The following is a 20,000-nucleotide window of genomic DNA, read 5'->3' as shown; positions in this document are numbered from 1 at the left end:
AACGGAACGGTCGCAGGACGGACGCGGTATTTCTGCTTAGTTTTGGCCGGCGTGCTTTTCTCTGCCTTGCACACTGACAGCGTCGGCGTGCGCGGCCAGTCCTGTTCAAAACCCTCCCCACAGCTAAAGCTAGCGTGCTACTTTGCCATTCATTTGAATGAGACACCGCCGGTCGCCGGCGTGAAAAATACGCTCGAGTTCTATTTTCCAAATCCAGCGCGGCGCGGAGCCGGCTCCCGCGCCGCTGACGCCCGACTACCGCCGGTTGGTGTGTAAGGACAGATAGGTTTCAATGTATTTTCACTGACGCCGGTAAAAACCGCGGCCGTTCCGCGCCGCGTTACCGCCTTGGTGTGTCAGACCCCTAATATGTAATTAGAGATGCACCGGATCCTGATTTTTAGGATCCTGCCGGATACCGGATCCACTGCTTAAGATCCTGCCGGATCCGGAACCGGATACCGGATCCTAAGAAAGGGTTGAAAGACATAGCCAACTCGCACACATGGGCCCTTTGTTTTACGTTGGCGCAAACTATTTTTAATACTCATTGGCTTACTGCACACACTGCCTTCAACGGCCGCTTCCAAAGGGCTTTCACTTCATGCAGCGATTAGGGTTGTGAAAGACTGACTGAAAAGCCTAGGCTACGTAAAAAGTAGAGATGCCCCAGATCCTGATTTTTAGGTAACTGCCGGATACCGGATCCACTGCTTAAGATCTTGTTGGATCCGGATAGTCTGAAAAACCCTATTATCCTGCCGGATCCGGAACCGGATCTTGGATCCTGTACATCTCTATATGTAATATGGTATATAATATGGAATATAGGCTCACTATTACATCCATCCATTGTTCTTGAACCGGTCCGTTACTTCTACATGAGCAAAATGACTTGAGAAAAGTCATTTGATATTCTGTGAGACACAACAGACAAATTTATCCAACACGGTATCTCATCTCAACTCAATTGGGTCACTTGTTCCAGGGAGAATGGCTCGTTTTCATTTCTGGGAAATGGGTCCATTTTCTTCATGTAATTTTCGGGAACAACATCAAACCCTAGAATGTATGTGTGTGTGTGTGTGTGTGTGTGTGTGTGTGTGTGTGTGTGTGTGTGTGTGTGTGTGTGTGTGTGTGTGTGTGTGTGTGTGTGTGTGTGTGTGTGTGTGTGTGTGTGTGTGTGTGTGTCCTCACCTCACTCTTGCCCCCTGGTGATGAGGATGGCATCTCCTGGCTGGTGCTGGAGGACAGAGAACCCTGAGACTCGCGACGGCCATTACCTGTTCACAAAGCACGCACGCACGCACGCACGCACACACACGCGGCCATGAATTTGTCTGCATACAAGAAATCGTTTATGCTGTAAGCATGAACGTACAATTAGAGGTAGAAGTACAATTTGTCAAAGAAAATGAACACAAAAAATTATGAAGGCTGGTTAGAAAGTATGCAGTATGTACTAAGGACACGACATTATGTAACTGAGCAGGACAAGGTCTAAAGTAGAAAGAGTTGATGTCCTGCCATGTATTCAGGCGGTTTCACTAATTACATCATCTACCATCTGGACCGGCTGGAGGAGTGAACTGGCCAGAACAAATCTGTGGCAGGAATGTGGTAGGAATAATCAAATAAAAACACGTATATACAGTATACAGTGAAGGCGGCCACCTTGACAACAACTACCTATCACCTTGACTAGATCCCCAGAAGAGATGAAGATGTGTGTGTTGTGACTTTGAATTTGCTTTATCAAAATAGGGATCAGCCCTATTGGCAGATCTTTATCCGAATGGCACCAAAATGTAATCACTTGTTCCTTTTTTTATTTCCAACAACTCCATCCAACAACTTTCATCCAAACATGTGCATAACGTTTTTGAGTTATCCGGCTGACAGAGAGAAAAACAGATAAATAAACTGGAAAACATTACCTACTTGACAGAGGTAGCAAAGTGAATGTGATTAAGTAATAAGTCAGGCTTCGTTAAACTACAGGGAGTGGTAAACCTGCTAATAGATATACCTGCAGGCGTTATTTAGTTAATAAACTGAGGACTCCATGCTCCTCTATTAGATGACTTACCTCTGCCTCAAGGTTAACTTAACCTGGCTTATTACTGAACCAGCTTCTTGGTGCTAAATACCTCCCTGATCTGTAGCTATGCTTACCGTAGCTGAATTCTCCAAGGTCGCGTTTCTTGGGCCCTTTCCCAAAGCTGCGGTTCCTGGAGGTCCAGGAGAAGAAGTTGGCCCTCTTCTTCTCTGCCGTGTCATCGCGCAGGTCTGTGTGGGAGCGGTTCGACTTCTTGTCCTGCAAGACATGTACGTAACATCACAATTACAGATTCCGGACTGACGAACTGTACGTGAAACAAGTTTTTAAATCACTGAAACCACCAAATCACTGAACCATGATCACAGCAACCATTCTCTTGACACGACAACCTCAACACCGAGTGTATGCGTGTGTGTGTGTGTGTGTGTGTGTGTGTGTGTGTGTGTGTGTGTGTGTGTGTGTGTGTGTGTGTGTGTGTGTGTGTGTGTGTGTGTGTGTGTGTGTGTGTGTGTGTGTGTGTGTAGGACTGGGTACCGAAATTCAATTCTTTGATGGAACCGAATTAAAAGCCAAGGTTCTACTTGGAATCGAAACGTGCCTTGTCTGTCGGTTCCACGTTTCGGTTCCTGAAGTCTGACTGTCAGAGCCATCAAATGTGTGTTTAAGCACGCGGCCACAAGTGTCACAAACTGACCACGCTCCTCCTCTTCCCGTTTCGCACCTCATTTAAACGATTGATAAGACAGCTGATATTCAACCAGCTGATTGTACTATTGAGAAACAAAAACATGCCGTCGAAAGCGTGGCTATATTTCAGGAAAGTAGATAAGGAAGGAGCGCGCTGCAATAGCCTATCTGCGATAAACTAATAGGTTAAGAATGGCAATACATCCAACCTGTTCAAACACCTGCTCTTGCATTCGATTAACTTGCGTGCGGAGTTGCAGCATCTTTACAACGGCACCGTCAACCTCAACCATGACCTCGACTCTTCAGGAAGATGTCTCTGACTCCTTGGAAACATGTTTTTCCATGAAAAGAGCTAACTTAGAAAGAACTGGTCTTGTGTTGGGGACGCACAAATGTAGCCTATTTAGACCGTCGGTTTCATTCGAGGGAACAAAGAACACAGCGAGAAAAAAAGATTTCCTCTCTATCCGGCTGGATAATAACGCCATTGTTTAGGCTTGAAGTAGCGGCCGCTTAAGGTTAAATAACTGTGGATTGAAAGAACATAAAAACGTGCCGTAAAAAACTGTAAAAAGCCAAGAATCTCAGCTTTCGAACAAGCCCTAACACATGTCTGTAGGTCTAGGTTAAGGAGATCGCTGGCTGTTAGGAAAAAAATGACGAGATTAAAAAAATGGTTGGAAAGCGCTATTTTTTCACTTGCAACAGCGGCCGCTTACAGTTCAATAACTTTTGAATGAAAGAACATAAAAACGTGCCGTAAAAAACTGTAAAAAGCTAAGAATCTCAGCTTTCGAACAAGCCCTAACACATGTCTGTAGGTCTAGGTTAAGGAGATCGCTGGCTGTTAGGAAAAAATGACGAGATTAAAAAAAAATTGTTGGAAAGCGCTATTTTTTTCACTTGCAACAGCGGCCGCTTACAGTTCAATAACTTTTGAATGAAAGAACATAAAAACGTGCCGTAAAAAACTGTAAAAAGCTAAGAATCTCAGCTTTCGAACAAGCCCTAACACATGTCTGTAGGTCTAGGTTAAGGAGATCGCTGGCTGTTAGGAAAAAATGACGAGATTAAAAAAAATTGTTGGAAAGCGCTATTTTTTTCACTTGCAACAGCGGCCGCTTACAGTTCAATAACTTTTGAATGAAAGAACATAAAAACGTGCCGTAAAAAATTGTAAAAAGCTAAGATTCGCAGCTTTCGAACAAGCCCTAACACATGTCTGTAGGATAAGGCGATCGCTGGTTATATATATATTTAGGCCTATATATCGTTTAGATTAGGACTCTTTAGCTTAGATTCACCATGGCGTGAAAGCACAGTGTTGTCGCGGCTACTTGCAGCAGCTGATCATACGGCCCAGTTCTAGTCCCTGTATGGAAATGCGTGCGAGACAGCACCATCGAGACCCCGTCAAGTTTCATGAATAGCCTATTTATGAAGCCTAGTTGTGTTAGAACAGTTCTGCAGTACCTAGTAGAAAAGCCCCAGCTGACAGACTGGGTAGCGTAGGCTACATTAAAAAATCATGTCAGGCACGCTTGACATAGGATTGGTACCAGAAGTGAAGTTGCACCGTACAGCAGAACAATTTTAATCAGACATGAGTACATTTATCAGTATCAAAACCGTTTAATATACTTGCCAAGCCATGCCGAGAGGACAACTTGCAGCATGCAATTATTCATGAATGCTGTATAGAATTAAATGCCTTTAACCCGCCATTGCTTAAGTCACGAGGAGCTCCGCCTTGTGGTAGGCAGGGAAACTCATGATTTACAGACCCGTTACGCCATCTGCTGGCCACTTTGGGTAACTGCAGGTTTAATTCAGGGTTTCTAGGAACCGAAAATGGAACCGTTCTGGTACCGGAACCGAAACGAAGGAACCGGAAATGGAACCGGAACCGAAAATTGTCAATCAATACCCAGGCCTATGTGTGTGTGTGTGTGTGTGTGTGTGTGTGTGTGTGTGTGTGTGTGTGTGTGCATGCGTGCCTGCCTGTGTGTTTGGGTGTGTGTCTGTGAGTGGGTGGGCAGAGCTGAGAAGGGCTACAGGGCACCTGGTACCGAAACATCGCCTGTGTTTGTATTTGTGTGTGTGTGTGTGTGTGTCTGTGTGTGTGTGTGCGCGCGCACGCGTGTGTACGTGCGTGCGTGTCTACGTGCGTGCGTGTGCGTGCAAGACAGAGCTGCAGTTTGCGTGAGCTTGCATGTATGAGTGTGTACGTGTGTGCGTGTGTGCCTGCATGCGTTTTTAGTGTGTCCGTACCTTTTTGGGCGTGTGCAGGGCTGAGCGGTCGGAGCTGTGCTTGGAGGGGGCGGGGCTGCAGGGCACCTGGTAAGGGTCTGGCAGGGGCCTTCCCTCCACCTCCGCCAGCATGCACTCCTGGTACAAGGTGGACTTGAGGAACCGCGCGTAGCTGTCAAACTTCATCAGGTTGAAGATCTGGGGGTGGGGAGGATGAGGAGGTGATGATAAGAGTGACAGGGAGAGAGAGAGAGAGAGAGAGAGAGAGAGAGAGAGAGAAGGAGAGAGAGATGCAAGGGATTGGGGTTAATGAAAGAGAGACAGAGGTATTGCTATACTGATTGAACAATTGAACAACTCCTGCAGGAGGGGAATATACAGACAAAGTTAAAGACATGCATGCCTGAGAGAGAGAGAGACAGAGAGAGAGAGAGGGGGGGGGGGAGAAAGGGAGAGGGAGAAAGAGAAAGAAGAAGAAGAAGAAAAAGAAAAAGAGAGAGAAACAAAGAGAGACAGAGACAGAGAGCAGAGAGAGATTGAACATCTTTTCACTATATTACATAAATTTCAGTGGTTCACATAATGACACTTAATAAAGACATTACAGCCAAGTCAATAAAAGCGTGAATTTAGCCATATGACGGAAGGCACAGCCTGCTGCTTCATATCATTACCACATTTGACATAGCTGTCAAACTGCATCAGATGTGGGTAGGGTGATCGGAGTGACATTACAAGAGACCCGGATTGATCAAAATAAATCCTCCTTGCAACCCTCTTGAACCTGGATTGATGTCTGTGCCTTTGGTGGTGGAGTGTGTGTGTGTGTGTGTGTGTGTGTGTGTGTGTGTGTGTGTGTGTGTGTGTGTGTGTGTGTGTGTGTGTGTGTGTGTGTGTGTGTGTGTGTTTGTGTGTTTGTGTGTGAGTGTGTGTGTGCACTCTCGTATGTGAGCATGTGTGGGTGAGTGTGCATGAACATGTGGGCATGCGTCTGGGCATGTGTGTGTGTGTGTGTGTGTGTGTGTGTGTGTGTGTGTGTGTGTGTGTGTGTGTGGGTGTGTGTGTGTGCGTGTGGATGCGTGCAAGCGTGTGCGCGAGCGTATGCACCTGCAGCTGGGGCTCCTTAAACATGTCGGGCTGCGGCGCGTTGAGCACATTGTCGGCGAGCTGCGCCTGGCTGTCGATGTTGACCGGCGTGCTGGCCTGGCTGGAAAGGAAGCTGTTGTAGATCTCCTGGGCCTTCTGGGATAGCTGTGGAGGAGGACAGGAAACAGGAAGCAGGAACAGGAAGGAAGGAAGGAGGCGCTCCATTAGCCAAAATAACAAACGCAACGCAATGACATGGAGTTATCATTACTGGACATGGTCACTTTCTCAGAGAGTCTTCCTGGGTCATCAAGCAGACTTACATTAATGAAGACACATTCAGCATTGACTGCCATTATCAATCATCATAGCTCAATCAATAGTTCTGTGTTTCAAGTGCCATTGTCAGTGCAGGGCTTACAGTTCAAAACATCCTGAGACTGACCCTTTATTGTTCTTGGTCTAGACGGCCCGCTACTCTAATAGGGGGAACTGGCCCTTTATTGTGAGGACTTTGGAAAAACTGGCCCTCGGGGACTTTTAATTGGGTACCCCTGGTCTAGACACTTACCTCTTTATTTAAAATCTGATCATCCTGATTAGCAACATCAAGTTTTTGCCACTTTGACACCTGAGCATAGACTTTGACACAGGTGTGCTGCGCTTTAGGGAGGAGCAGACTCACCTGTTTCTTGTCATTCTCGGGCACCTGGCTGAAGAACTCACAGGCCTGCCAGAATAGGAGGTTCTCCTCGCTGAACTCCTTCTTCAGAAACTCCTGGAGGGGAAATTGATAACAAGGAATTAGGGGTGCCATTCCACACAACAGGTTAAGTCACTTCTTTTTGGTAACTGTCATAACAGGAAAAAAAACCCTGGGGGTGTTTTTTGATTGTTGTGAAGCATTTATCAACGTTTCTGTTTTATTGGAAAGGTTAATTTTGGAGGCTGAACTTTGGAATATGCCCCTGATCCCTGTTCTCATTACAGGAAGAACCTGGAAATGGTAACTGAGCTAGCAGTAAATCTCACAATAGAAGAGCCCCTGTGGCTTTATTTTGAATGGTTTGAAGGATGAATCTATGTGTCTGTTTTATTATTAGGTTTACTTTGGAATATTACCCTGATCTCAGTTCTCGTTTAGGAGGAACTTGTGTAACATTTTCAGGCAGCTTCCAGATAGCTTTTTACATAGTCTTGCTACTTGAAAATGGATGCCCGACTGAATCTCCCTGTCACTCTGAATGTTACGATTTTTTTAAATTTAAAACCGTGTTCTCTTTTTTATAACAATTCACAGAATCTGTTTTCTTGGTGAAATATATTTACATATGCAAGGATTTTATTGGTGCATACACATGTAGTGGCATTTCATCCCATGGAACTCAAACAATAGATGAGGTTTCTCTTTGTGTACAGCAATTTAGAATCAGCTTTACTGTTCAAGTAGTGACATGTACAATGATTTTACTGAATTATACAGATTCATTGGACCACTGTCTCATCGACACATCGGTCCATGTAACTCAAACTACACCTGAACGTAAGCCTGGCAATTAGTGTGGCAAAAGCTCTCTAACTCCTCAGCTCTCTAATGATATGAATTCATGTTTTATGTAACAGTTTTTTTATCTAAGGGCAGAAAGAGAGATTATGTATGACTCATTCAGTGGCTAGTGCCCACAGCACTAAAATGAAGCAGGAATGTGCTGTTTGTTTGTGCCAGTTTAAATTTGTCCGCTTTGTTCTGAAATGGTGTGAAGAATCGGCCACATCTTCCCCTGGGCCAGGAACAGGTGGGTGGTGGTGAAACATACAGCTGGGCAATTAACTCACTTTTTACCTCAGCATTTGTGAACTCAGTAAACTCACTTTTCATATCACGATTTACCTCAGCTTCTGTTATTCAGGCAGCCCACCTCTTTGTGAGTGGTTGTATAAGTAAAATTAGCCGGACCTGAGCCTTGGTATTGGCAGAGTTTGAGAAGTTCATATTTATGTTGGTATAGGTGTATGCTGCGTATTAAATATATATTATGTTTCTTTAAATTCTCCCAAATGTCCAATGAATCTCTATTAATTCCCATACAGTCAATTCCCCAGATAAATGTATGTGACCTTGCAGAGAGTTAGCATTAGCAATGTGGAGCATTATAAAGCTGAGGTTGTTGAAACAGTACTACTGTTACTCGTACAGGTGTCGAGTTTGGTCACAAGGAGTCGTAACATGAGAAGTAATAGGCTTTAAAATACAATGTTAAAAAATTGGCAGGTTCACGCCCTGTGTATGAAATACATCAAAAATTGAGGTTGGACTGTCCACCTTACCACGGCCATTGACCCTGGTCGTTTCAACATTTTTTTTGGTTCTCCCACAAGTATTTCCTGTCTAGTTCCGATTAGGCTGCCCACAGCCCTTCTGAATGATTCAGCATCAGCAACTGCCACCAAAATACGTAGTAATGAGTAATGGCGCCTCCCTTGTAACCATGCATGATTGGGTGGATTAGGGAAAACGTACAGAGAAGTATCGGACTCCCACGGGGTCCTGCAGGAGCCTCTCGAAGCTGACAGCCCAGGAGGCCACACGGCGCTCGGACAGGCGACGGTGGCTCTGGGGACCCGGCAAACTCCCGTTGCTGTTCAGGCTGCTCTCGCTACCACAGGCCTGCAGCTCCGCACAGCGCAGCTCTGAGAGGGAGAGGGAGAGAGAGAGAGAGAGAGATTTAGCTGTCTTTAGTTCAATGCAAATTATGAAAAGGGCACCAAGAAGACTGCGCAAAATGGCAATTCTTGTAGGTTGTGACGGTAACAATAACAAACATGAGTGTACAGTCATCCAGACCTCGGAGGGAGAGAAGAGAGAGAGAGAGAGGGAGAGAGAGAGAGAGAGGGAGAGAGAGAGAGAGAGAGAGAGATTAGACAAAAGGAAACCAGTGGTGGCTCTGAGCAACCGGCAGAGTCCTGTTACCGCACAAATACACCTAGCGCGACGCAATTGAAGCGACAGAGAATCGCTTCTGTGCAGCAAGAGCGATACGAGCGATTGAAGCGACGACAGTACCTGTATGTCCGTTACAAGCAGAAGGCAAAGCATTCAAACATTCCCATTGGCTGTGGTCACTGACCTCTATACAGTCATTGGCTGTCGCGGCTGGTCGCCGAACCGCGCCATAGAAACTTTAAACTGTCGCTCTCTTCGCGCAAATCGCCTCTAGTCTCCAGAATCGCTTTTGTCGCGCGACTCAATACCAAGTCAATTACTTCCGTCGATCGCCTCGCTCTTGTCACGCTAGGTGTATTTGTGCGGTTACTGTCCAGTCTGCTCTTGCAACCACATGCCTGCATCTCCACACAGCACAGCTCTGCACCAAGGGGAAGACATAGGGGTCAAAGGTCAGGGGAATGAGATACATACCGTACAGAGCGAGAGACAGAAAGAGAGACAGAAAGAGAGAGAGAGAGAGAGAGAGAGAGAGAGAGAGAGAGAGAGAGAGAGAGAGACAGACAGACAGACAGACAGAGAGACAGAGAGAGAGAAAGAGTGTAGGACAGACAGACTGCCTGAGTAAGCGAGGTAGAGACAGAGGTAGACAGAGCCAGAGAAAAATGAGTGACGGAGAGATTCAAACACAGCCGCCCACACAGAAAGATGCCTGACCAACAGAGAGAGACATTGACAAACAGGTCTGTTGTGCCATTGCTAAGGGGAGAGGGGGAAGGCAGAATTCAGTCCTCATTACATTGACATGTATGGAGTGAGGGGCCCTTTCAAATGACTTTGTCCCATACTCCGCCAAAGCTGTCAGTGGCCTTTATATACTGTTTATGGGTGGGCTCAGACATCAAGTGGAGTATTGCATTTAATGCACATACATTGATTAGCAGTTGGTGGTTGATATGCTGCAATGAATTATGCTTCTTAGATAGTCCACTAAGAACAAACACAAACAAATCCATCCAATAGTGGCACTGGCTGTCATTGTGCCGCCCTAACGCGCGCTACTGCTGAAATGTCACCATACCATATATGCATGTAGTGTGGCTATCAGATGTCTTGTGTCATATATTTCAATATGTGCTGTATTGTTTCAGAGTGTCCCAAACACAGACCAATTTGTGACAGGCGGTGTGGTAGTTGTGTGGTTTTCTTCTTCATCATCATTGCCATCCTCACCAACACCACCATCATCATCGTCATCGCCTTCTTCCACATCCTGAGCCAGTACTAGACTACATGGTTACCAACTAAACTAAACAAAACAATAAGCTTCAACTGGAAAGGCCTGTGCCTTCCTGATCCCTCCACTCACTCGTCATACTTCATCAGATTAGCCAGTTGACGTTCTGTTACAATTAGCCCTAATAGTGTTTACTTTAAAGGGATGTTTGCGGCTGTCGGTCGACCCACTCCGGTAAAAAAAAAAAAAAAACAGTCAGATGGGAGATCAGAAGCAAGGGGGGCTAAGATAGATGAGTTTGGCCTATGGATGGAGGATTTTGTTCCACGTGGTGTATGATCCCTTAAAAGGATCAGAATGAGGGGAGATGAAAGGAGAAGGGCAGGTCTCGACAAGGCAGCAGGGCCGATGACAGCTTTTGCCAGGACAAGGGTAAAGGCATCTGACAGGGGCCCCCCATCAAATATATACAATCAAGGCACTAAATCAACGCCAGCCAACCGGCCAAATGCTGGTGAAAATTCAGTTTGGCTGGTAGAAAATAATACATGCTAGCCACTTTGACACTTTGAAAGTGTGTGTTTGCCTAGGCCCTAGTAAAATTAACACCTACTAGCCATTTTGGCTGGTTATTTTAAAAGAGTAAATTTCGAGCCCTGTGTACAATGCAATGAAAACACAACTTTTGGGCCCCATCTCTCTCCTTGTCCCGAGACAACTGACCCCCTTTGCCCCCCCACTGTTGGCTTCCCTGTACACGGGGCGAGCTAATCTAAATCCAGGATGTTTAACTTGATTTATTTGTGTATTTTGTGAACAGCACTGAGAGACACCATACATCAGATCAGAGGACAGGGTCGACACATGTGTGACAGACTAATCGTGAACCAGTACATAGATTACCTGAACCAGTCTACTCTTAAGAGAGTGCAATGTAATGTGAAAGACAACCAAATCATTCCCGCTTTGAATAGATGCTGACATAATCACCCCCCCCCCCCAAAAAAAGTCGATGGTTATATGTTTTTTACAGTGAGAGTAAATACACTAGAATGCAGACCACCGTTCTATTTACTCTCAATGGGGTTTTATTATTCTAAGCTAGAACATGTACAGCACACAGTCTTTGGAAAAGAGGTTGCACTAAAAACATTTCAGATTTATCCCAATCTGTGCTTGTATAAATGTTCCATTTTAAAAGTCCAAAGAGCTACCACATTGTAAGCAATTGGACTTCTTTTCGGAGCTTGTTCTGTACACATTTCTTCCAGATGGCTTCATCCAGCTCTGAAGCTCTATTTTGATACTTTTCATATTTCGAAGTTCAAGCGTCAGGTGAAACGCCTTCAGTAGGCGAAGGATACATTGCCGCAGATGCCCACTCAGAATCTCCCACGCTCTGTGATCCCACGAGACATCCAAGATTTCAAGGTCTGTTTTCAAAGGGAGGTGGGACGTGTGTGGGCAAGATACTGCGTTATTATTCCCCAGTGTGCAGTTTCATAGATCTGTGCTTACACACACGAAGCCTTCACCCAGATACTGGCAGGGCCTATGAGCCGATAAATCCCAAACAAATCTAGGCTACAAGGTAACGCACACTGCAGCGGTCGCTCTATCCAATATTTATGAAACATTAAAATAAGCATAACGCAGTGTGTAACCTTGGAGCAAGCAGCTGCTATTACCCATGTCTGTGTTAGGTGTGGACTGGATGCTTATGCCTGTCTTTCAGGCACTGATAACCTGACCGAAATATACTACATCAATGTGAAAGGCCTTTCTAAATCTGGGCCAGCAAGACCCATGAGCAACATATTGGTCTCAAATTCACTTGTCCGTACAGCATTTCATTTTCTGTGTTGTGTTCTTTAATGCAAGAAGTTTCATACATTGAAGATTAAAAAGGCTAGATAATACAAAATATAATTAGATTTCGGATGACAGTCTGTTGTCTAGGCTCATTGAGACAGGATCAACCAAAATTGAAAGCATGCAAATTAGAGAAATAATAAGAGCAATACGAACGAGGATTCTAAAAATTACCCTACTGCGTGGGCTACAGTCTGCAGTCTAGCCTCAATTAAGTCGACCATTTTTTTCCAAAGGCACTGTAACAATACTGAATCCCAGTATTAAGATGTCTGTCTTCCCAGGCATTTAGCAATATCATGCACCCCTGCCACTCCAAGACAAATGTGTCACAGCACAGCACAGCACAGCACAGCACAGCACAGCACAGCACAGCACAGCACAGCACAGCACAGCACAGGTGCAGACAGAACCATGACCAGGGTGGAACACAAGAGCCCCTTGCAATCACACTGATCCATCCCCAACTGAATCCCAGTATGAAGACGTCTTGTCTTCCACCATATTTCTCAGCACCATGCCTCTCCACTTCATTTGCCACTGGAAGACAAAGTGTCTGCACAACTCATCAAAGCAAGTGTGTAGAGATAACCATGACTATTAGAGTAGGGGGAGAAGGGGACAAACAGGAAGTACCCCCCAAAACTAGACTCAAGCATACAAACAGTTCATTCAATCGCAAACTCTAACAATACTAAATCCCTGTATTAAGATATCTGTCACCCCTGCACTTCACATGCCACTTCTTCCAGATACGCGTGTCTGCACACAACAGGTGCAGACACAACCATGACCCCTCGAGGAGTGGTAGTGGTAGTGGTAGTAGGAGGGGGTCCTAAGTGCCCCCTTAAAACCTACCCCCTCTCCTCTCCCCTCGATCCACCCTTACTCCCACCTGGTGGGCTGATCAAAGCAGGGTCACACCCTTGACCACTACATCATGCTGGGCCTTTTTCATGGTTGTCTCGGGTGGATGGATGGATGCATGGATGGCCACCCCCCTCCATCCCCATTTAAGTAACCGTAGGCCTACAATACAGCACAGCTGGGGGCCAATGGGCCCTGTAAAGCTATGACCTCTCTAGAAAGTACCCTCAAATAAAATATCCCCCCAACCTCCTCACACACTTGGTAGAATGAGTTTTCACCAATAAGGTCTTTGTTTCTCTTAAGAGACTTGTGGCTTGAACAGCTGAACTTGGTTGACTTTGTCTGAAACAATTTTCAGTGTACTGGACGTACAGTATATTTAAAGGACCAGTTCAGTCAATTTCAGTATGCAGTTGTACTCATGCTACCCTTGACTTGTCAGTACCCGGTGATGCCACATTTTTCAGCTCAGCAATTTCCAAAAAAAGAGCTATTCTAATGGGGGCAGTGTTTGTTTACATTTAAAAAAAAATGTAACATAGGCCGTTGTTTGCTAGTTGTCTGCTAATGTTGTATAACCTTTTGGATGTTTTTGGGAATAAATAAAACTGTTTTTTGAAATTCAAACAAAGCGCTGCCCCCATTACAATGACCAGGATCTCAGAAAAGGCTGAAGAAGAAAAAAAATCTCAGGTACTGACAAGTCCAGAGTAGAGTGAGCATTACAACTGCCTGTTGAAATTGACTGAACTGGTCCTTTAAGTATATTAAGAGATATTACAAAATAATTGCCAGATACAATCAATTACTCACTTTCTCCTGTATAAAAAATCAATTATCACCTGCTGATAATACATTAGTTAGGGCCTCCGCACACCGGCTCCGACAAGGTGCAGAGCACTGCTCCGCAAAAGTTCTATGCCATTGTTTTCAGAAGAACCCCGCACACTGGTGTCAATGTCCGTGGCGTTTAGGGGCGAGTTCTATTTTGACGGAGCCACCAATTGAAAATCCATTCTCTACTGTGGTGAAATTGTGTGCGGAATTGTGTCGGAAGCGAAAGTGCTCCGCAGTGCTGTCGGAACCGATGGGCGGAGGACCTTAGACATTAGGCTGTGGCCTAGGGAGGTGGTCTTAAGTTCAGACTAGGGTTACAGGTTCGAATCCCACCCTTATCTCTTCCTACACCTTCATCCATGGCTGAAGTGCCCTTGAGCAAGGGCATTGCTCCAGGGTCTGTAAGCAATAACATGTAAATAACTGTGATTCGCTTTGGATAAAAAGTGTCAGCTAAGTGCAATGTAGCTACAAATAACTATTCTACAAGACAACTACAAACCCTGTGTTATATTTGTCCTTTGCAAAGCTAGTGAGTGTGAACCCAAACACGCTGCAGAGATTGTTGACATGTCATCAGGCCTGAATGCTCCAAACCCTAAGCCTTAGCACCAGTAAACCTCTTTTCACACCAAAAGGAAAGCAAACGCAGCAAACAAACTTTACACTCCTTTACAAATTGTAACAGAAAGACAGACTCTCTCTCTCCCCCTCTCAGACACACACGCACGCACACATGCACACACACATGCATGCACGCACGCACGTACACACACACACACACACACACACACACACACACACACACACACACACACACACACACACACACACACACACACACACGCACACGCACACACACACACACAGTTCCTCCTTTCCAGCTCCTACTGTTCTCTGCTTCGTCCCTTGGGAGTCATCCCCAGAGTCCAGCCGCCACTCTCTTCAGCCAAACAGCGCTGTTCTCTAGCCAAGAGGGATAACCATGTACCAAGACACATAGTGTGTTATATAGTGTGTGTGTGTGTGTGTGTGTGTGTGTGTGTGTGTGTGTGTGTGTGTGTGTGTGTGTGTGTGTGTGTGTGTGTGTGTGTGTGTGTGTGTGTGTGTGTGTGTGTGTGTGAAAGAGAGCGAGAGACAGACAGACAGACACACAGAGAGAGAGACAGACAGACAGACAGACAGACAGACAGAGAGAGAGAGAGAGAGAGAGAGAGAGAGAGAGAGAGAGAGAGAGAGAGAGAGAGAGAGAGAGAAATTCTGAGAGAGAAAAATTCTGGATGCACCTCCAAACAAGTCCCACAGACACGCTGCATTCTTAGACAGCAAAATCCCAAGTTCTGAACCCTGAAAAGAGTCACCTATGTCAGCTTGTACTGAGACTAACCGACCCCCATCTAACACATACTGACATCTCTCAGACAAGCACTGCTTCCAAACTAAATGTAAACAAAATTATACAAAACTCCAAAGATAAATATCTGGACCATTGGCAAAATGAAACCAAAACCCAAAGCAAATTAGAATGTTATAGGACTATCAAAACAAATTATGAACTGGAAGAATATCTCTTTACTGTCAGAGATATAAAGCAGCGGCAGATCCTGACCAAATACAGACTCAGTGACCACAGCCTTGCTCTCGAAAAAGGCAGACGACGACAATCATGGCTGCCAAGAGAGCAAAGGATATGTGCTCACTGCACGACAGGTGAGGTCGAGACAGAGGCGCACTTCCTTCTCCAATGCGACAAATATTCAAAAATTAGAGAAGCGCACTTAAATAAATTTAACCAAGTAATCCCGGGTTTCCCGGATCTGAATACAGATAAAACATTATCTATCCTACTGGGACAACAAGGGCAGACAGCAACGCTTGCTGCCAAATATGTCAGTGCATGCCATAGACAGAGGGACATTGAATAGACACCACAAAAGCCACTACCCCCCCCCCCACACACAAACACACACACACACTATGCACACTATGCACACACACACACACACACACACGTTTCTGTTTGCTTTCTTTTCTTGCTGATATTATCCATGCAATTGCAAGCATTCATTTGTGTGTTTGTTTTAACACTTATTTCATTATATTATCATTACCAATGTATCTTCAACCAATGCTTTGGCAATACAAAATATTTTTTGTCATGCTAATAAAGCTTCTATGAATTGAATTGAATTGAATTGAGAGAGAGAGAGAGAGAGAGAGGGGAGCGAGACTGTGTGTGTGTGTGTGTGTGTGTGTGTGTGTGTGTGTGTGTGTGTGTGTGTGTGTGTGTGTGTGTGTGTGTGTGTGTGTGTGTGTCTGTCTGTGTGTGTCTGTCTGTGTGTGTCTGTGTGTGTGCATGCTTGTCTGTGTTGGGGTACTCTGTGTTAAATTCCCCCGCATTTATTTCCTTTCATTCAGACAGTCCAAAAGCCAAGTGGCAATACTACTACGTCCTAGCCAAGAGCATTGAAGCCATGTCCCAAGAAATAAAACACAAAGTACGTATTTTGGGTGCTCTGCCTTAAATTTTCTACAATGAAATTTAACGCAGAGTGGTCAAAGACAAGCACAGCGTTTTATTTCACATGGTCCACAAGCCAAACAGGACAGCTACGTATCTAAGCCAAGAGGAATAACCAACCATGTATGGCCGGTACTCTGCGTTAAATCTTCTTGCATTTATTTAATTTTATTTTATTCAGTCTACAAGCCAAACAGCCATGGCTACAATGCCAAGAGGGATAGTCATCATGTACCAGGAAATAAAACATACTGTGTGTTTTGGGTACACTGCATAAAACTTCATTGCAGGTTCCAAGGCAGTCCACAAGCCACACAGAACTACTATCTAGCCAAGAGGGTTAGCCATCCACTGAAAATATAGCGCTATGTGTGTTTTGGGTACTCCATGCTATGCCCATACTATGTACTCCATGCTATTAAACTTCATTGCTGGTTTAAAGATAGACAACATGTCTTACAAATACCAAATACCAACAGATACCAATTTGTGGACCACAGACCTTGAGTTCACCTAGACACAAAATGAAGGACACACAAGCTGTCTTTAAACTTAAGTACTAGCACACACCAACATAACAGCTGCATTATTGTGACATTCATCACATTTCCCACCACTATAAATATGTAATGGAACAATATTGTGGCAATGCACAACCTCATCAGTGATGCTACTATTGCTATTATCACTTCCATATCCTAGTGTAAAGCACAACAAGGTTATGTTGTCAAGCAAAAGCTTAGCAAGGTTACAGAGCGGATACCAACTGAAACTAGGACAATCACTCAACTATTTTTTTCTTTTTGAAACAACAAGCCAATGACCACGACAATGACAAGTGAACCTGACGAAGCATGGGCGAAACACTTTCACAGGTATAATAATACAAAACAGCAAATCTAATCAGTGTGATGTCAACTTTGTTTCTGGAAACCAATGACGACATTCATCACAAGAGTGATTCAAGCGAAAGGGCAACCACTGACAGCCGATTCAGCAGCACAAAACTGCCCTATCTGCATCACTTATGCCGCAAACAAATCTGAAGACCTAGAGTTTTACCTGAGGTAGCTCACAATCAGGGCTCTAAATGAATGTTTTCTCATCACCAGCCAAAATGGCATGTAGATGCTTATCTTTCTAGTCAAACACACCCTCAATAATGGGTCAAAGTGGCTAGTAAGCTGCTCTTTTCTACCAGCCAAACGGAAATTTTACAGGCATTTGGCCGGTTGGCTGGTGTTAATTTAGAGTCCTTCTCACAATCATTAAAATACCATATGTGTGACAAACAGGATATAGCCAAACAATGATTTACTGGCTGCTTGTCAAACAGCTGCATAGTGTGGGCGATGGTAAACAATTTTGGGTATAGTGAAAACCATGCAACATGCATATTTATAGCACCCAGATCATATCAGCGGCCAACATAGTGCAAGTGTGATGTCATGTCATCCAATAGCGTTTGATCCATTGCCAATCAATCTTACAGAAGGAGGATGTGAACCAACAAGCAAGATATAATACACAGCCATGCAGGAAGCCAGGAACAACAACACAATGGAAAGAGAGGCCGACAGAAAGATGGACAGGCAGGCAAGTAGACATGCATGTGAATATTTTTTTAAATAAAAGTTAATAAATATGCAGTACTATGGCAGACTGGCAAACAACCATAATCAAATGAATGGACGATTGAACTGCATGCTGTCCCACAAAGCCAAGACATGTAACGAAGGGAATACAGCAAGGATAGAAATGAAACTAAGGAGAGAGAAAGACAGATGGACAGAAATGATAGACATAATAATTTACAGAAAAAAAGAGAAAGTAGACAACTAAATTAACAAATTAAGGTTCAAACAGCCCTCTACAAAGGACAGAGATTAAACTAAGCAGTGAGACACAGAACAGAATGGCATGACAGATGAAACAAAGAAGAGAAATAAATAAACAAATAAAGTTTTGCACTGCCATCAACAAGGACAGAAATGAAAATAAGGAGTGAGACACTGGACAGAAAGATAAGGAAGAACGAATGATAGATAAAAGAAAGACAAAGACACAATAAATGAAAAAAAACAAAGGTAGAGAAGTAGGAAAAAAACAAGGAAACGAAGGAAAAAACGTGACAGAATGACACAACAATTGACAGACAAAAGAAAGATCAGATAATAAACAATAGTGAAGAAGTAAGAAAAAAAACACACAGGTAGAGATGAATGAAATCAATTAAACGTGTGTTACTCACCACTGTCGGAGGCCGCGGCCGACTGGAAGAAAACAAAGAGAGAAGACATGAGTGAGAATCCAGCGTCATGGCCGTGAGGACTACTCAGCACACAGTCCTCCGGCATCTCCGGGCCCATACACTCCTCTAGCATGCGCACATCTGTGGGACTCTGTGACTGTGTGTGGTTGTGGGTGTGTGAGAGGGTGTGTTTCCGAGCAATGTGTGTGATGCAGTAGAAAGGGGTGGCTTTTCCCCTTCTTCTTTGTGTGTGACACACACACACACACACACACACACACACACACACACACACACACACACACACACACACACACACACACACACACACACACACACATATTAGTGTGGTAATGGGGTGGGGCATTCAACAGCACCCAGCTGTTCACACCTCAGCCAAGTAGCACCGGGCACCAACCCCTCCCCCCACCGGCACACAAACACACACACACACACACACACACACACACACACACACACACACACACACACACACACACACACACACACACACACACACACCAACTGGTCCCTTGTCCTGTCCCAGACATGCCCAAACAAACACACACACACACATAGACACACACACACACGCGCGCGCGCGCGCACACACACACACACACACGTCACACTCTCAAACAGAACAACACACACGCATACACCAATAAAAACACACAAACACTGGTACAAATCCATGCACGCCAAACACACACACACACACACACACACACACACACACACACACACACACACATACACACACACACACACCACAACACACCCATACACCTACACAGAACACGCCTCAGTGCAAACACACTCAAGAGAAGGAACACATACTTCTACATGGAAAAACCACAATGATCAAACATTTGTCAAAACACACAAGAGCCGTGCTATGTACACACTCTATCAAGCAAATCAAATTGTTATTAGACACAAGCGTGTGTGCCTGCACATATTACACACACACAAACGTGCACATGTCATAAGCAGAGGTCTTCTGTTACAAACTGTTCCTTTATGAGAATGGCATTTTAGAGGCAAAGAAGAAAGAAAGAAAGAAAGAAAGAAAGAAAGAAAGAAAGAAAGAAAGAAAGAAAGAAAGAAAGAAAGAAAGAAAAGAAGAGAAAGAACAAGAGACAAAGAGAGAAGAAAAGACAAGAGAAGAGAAGAGAAGAGAAGAGAAGAGAAGAGAAGAGAAGAGAAGAGAAGAGAAGAGAAGAGAAGAAAAGAAAAGAAAAGAAGAGAAGGAGAAAAGACCTTGAGCACTTCCCCATCTGTGTGGGCTCCACAGTGAGACTTGGATAAATATTACACCCCTCTCAACAATGTGGACACTACACTACACTACACTACGCTACACTACGCTACACTACA

At 44.6% G+C, this 20,000-nt stretch overlaps 1 protein-coding gene across 1 annotated transcript in view; it reads right to left on the bottom strand.

Moving 5' to 3' along the window:
* The window catches only part of rgs12a (regulator of G protein signaling 12a), a 103,068-nt gene that overhangs the window by 19,483 nt on the left and 63,585 nt on the right, over positions 1-20,000 (bottom strand). The window contains exons 5-11 of the mRNA XM_063186484.1: positions 18,621-18,642; positions 8,610-8,779; positions 6,774-6,866; positions 6,110-6,253; positions 5,024-5,200; positions 2,176-2,317; positions 1,198-1,283 (exon numbers count right to left, since the gene is read on the bottom strand). Of these exons, the coding sequence (XP_063042554.1) occupies positions 1,198-1,283; positions 2,176-2,317; positions 5,024-5,200; positions 6,110-6,253; positions 6,774-6,866; positions 8,610-8,779; positions 18,621-18,642 (834 nt within the window). The remainder of the gene's footprint in view (positions 1-1,197; positions 1,284-2,175; positions 2,318-5,023; positions 5,201-6,109; positions 6,254-6,773; positions 6,867-8,609; positions 8,780-18,620; positions 18,643-20,000) is intronic.

This window comes from Engraulis encrasicolus, chromosome 21, assembly GCF_034702125.1.
Source record: "Engraulis encrasicolus isolate BLACKSEA-1 chromosome 21, IST_EnEncr_1.0, whole genome shotgun sequence".
Lineage (NCBI taxonomy): Eukaryota > Metazoa > Chordata > Actinopteri > Clupeiformes > Engraulidae > Engraulis > Engraulis encrasicolus.
This window is presented reverse-complemented; position numbering and strand designations above follow the sequence as displayed.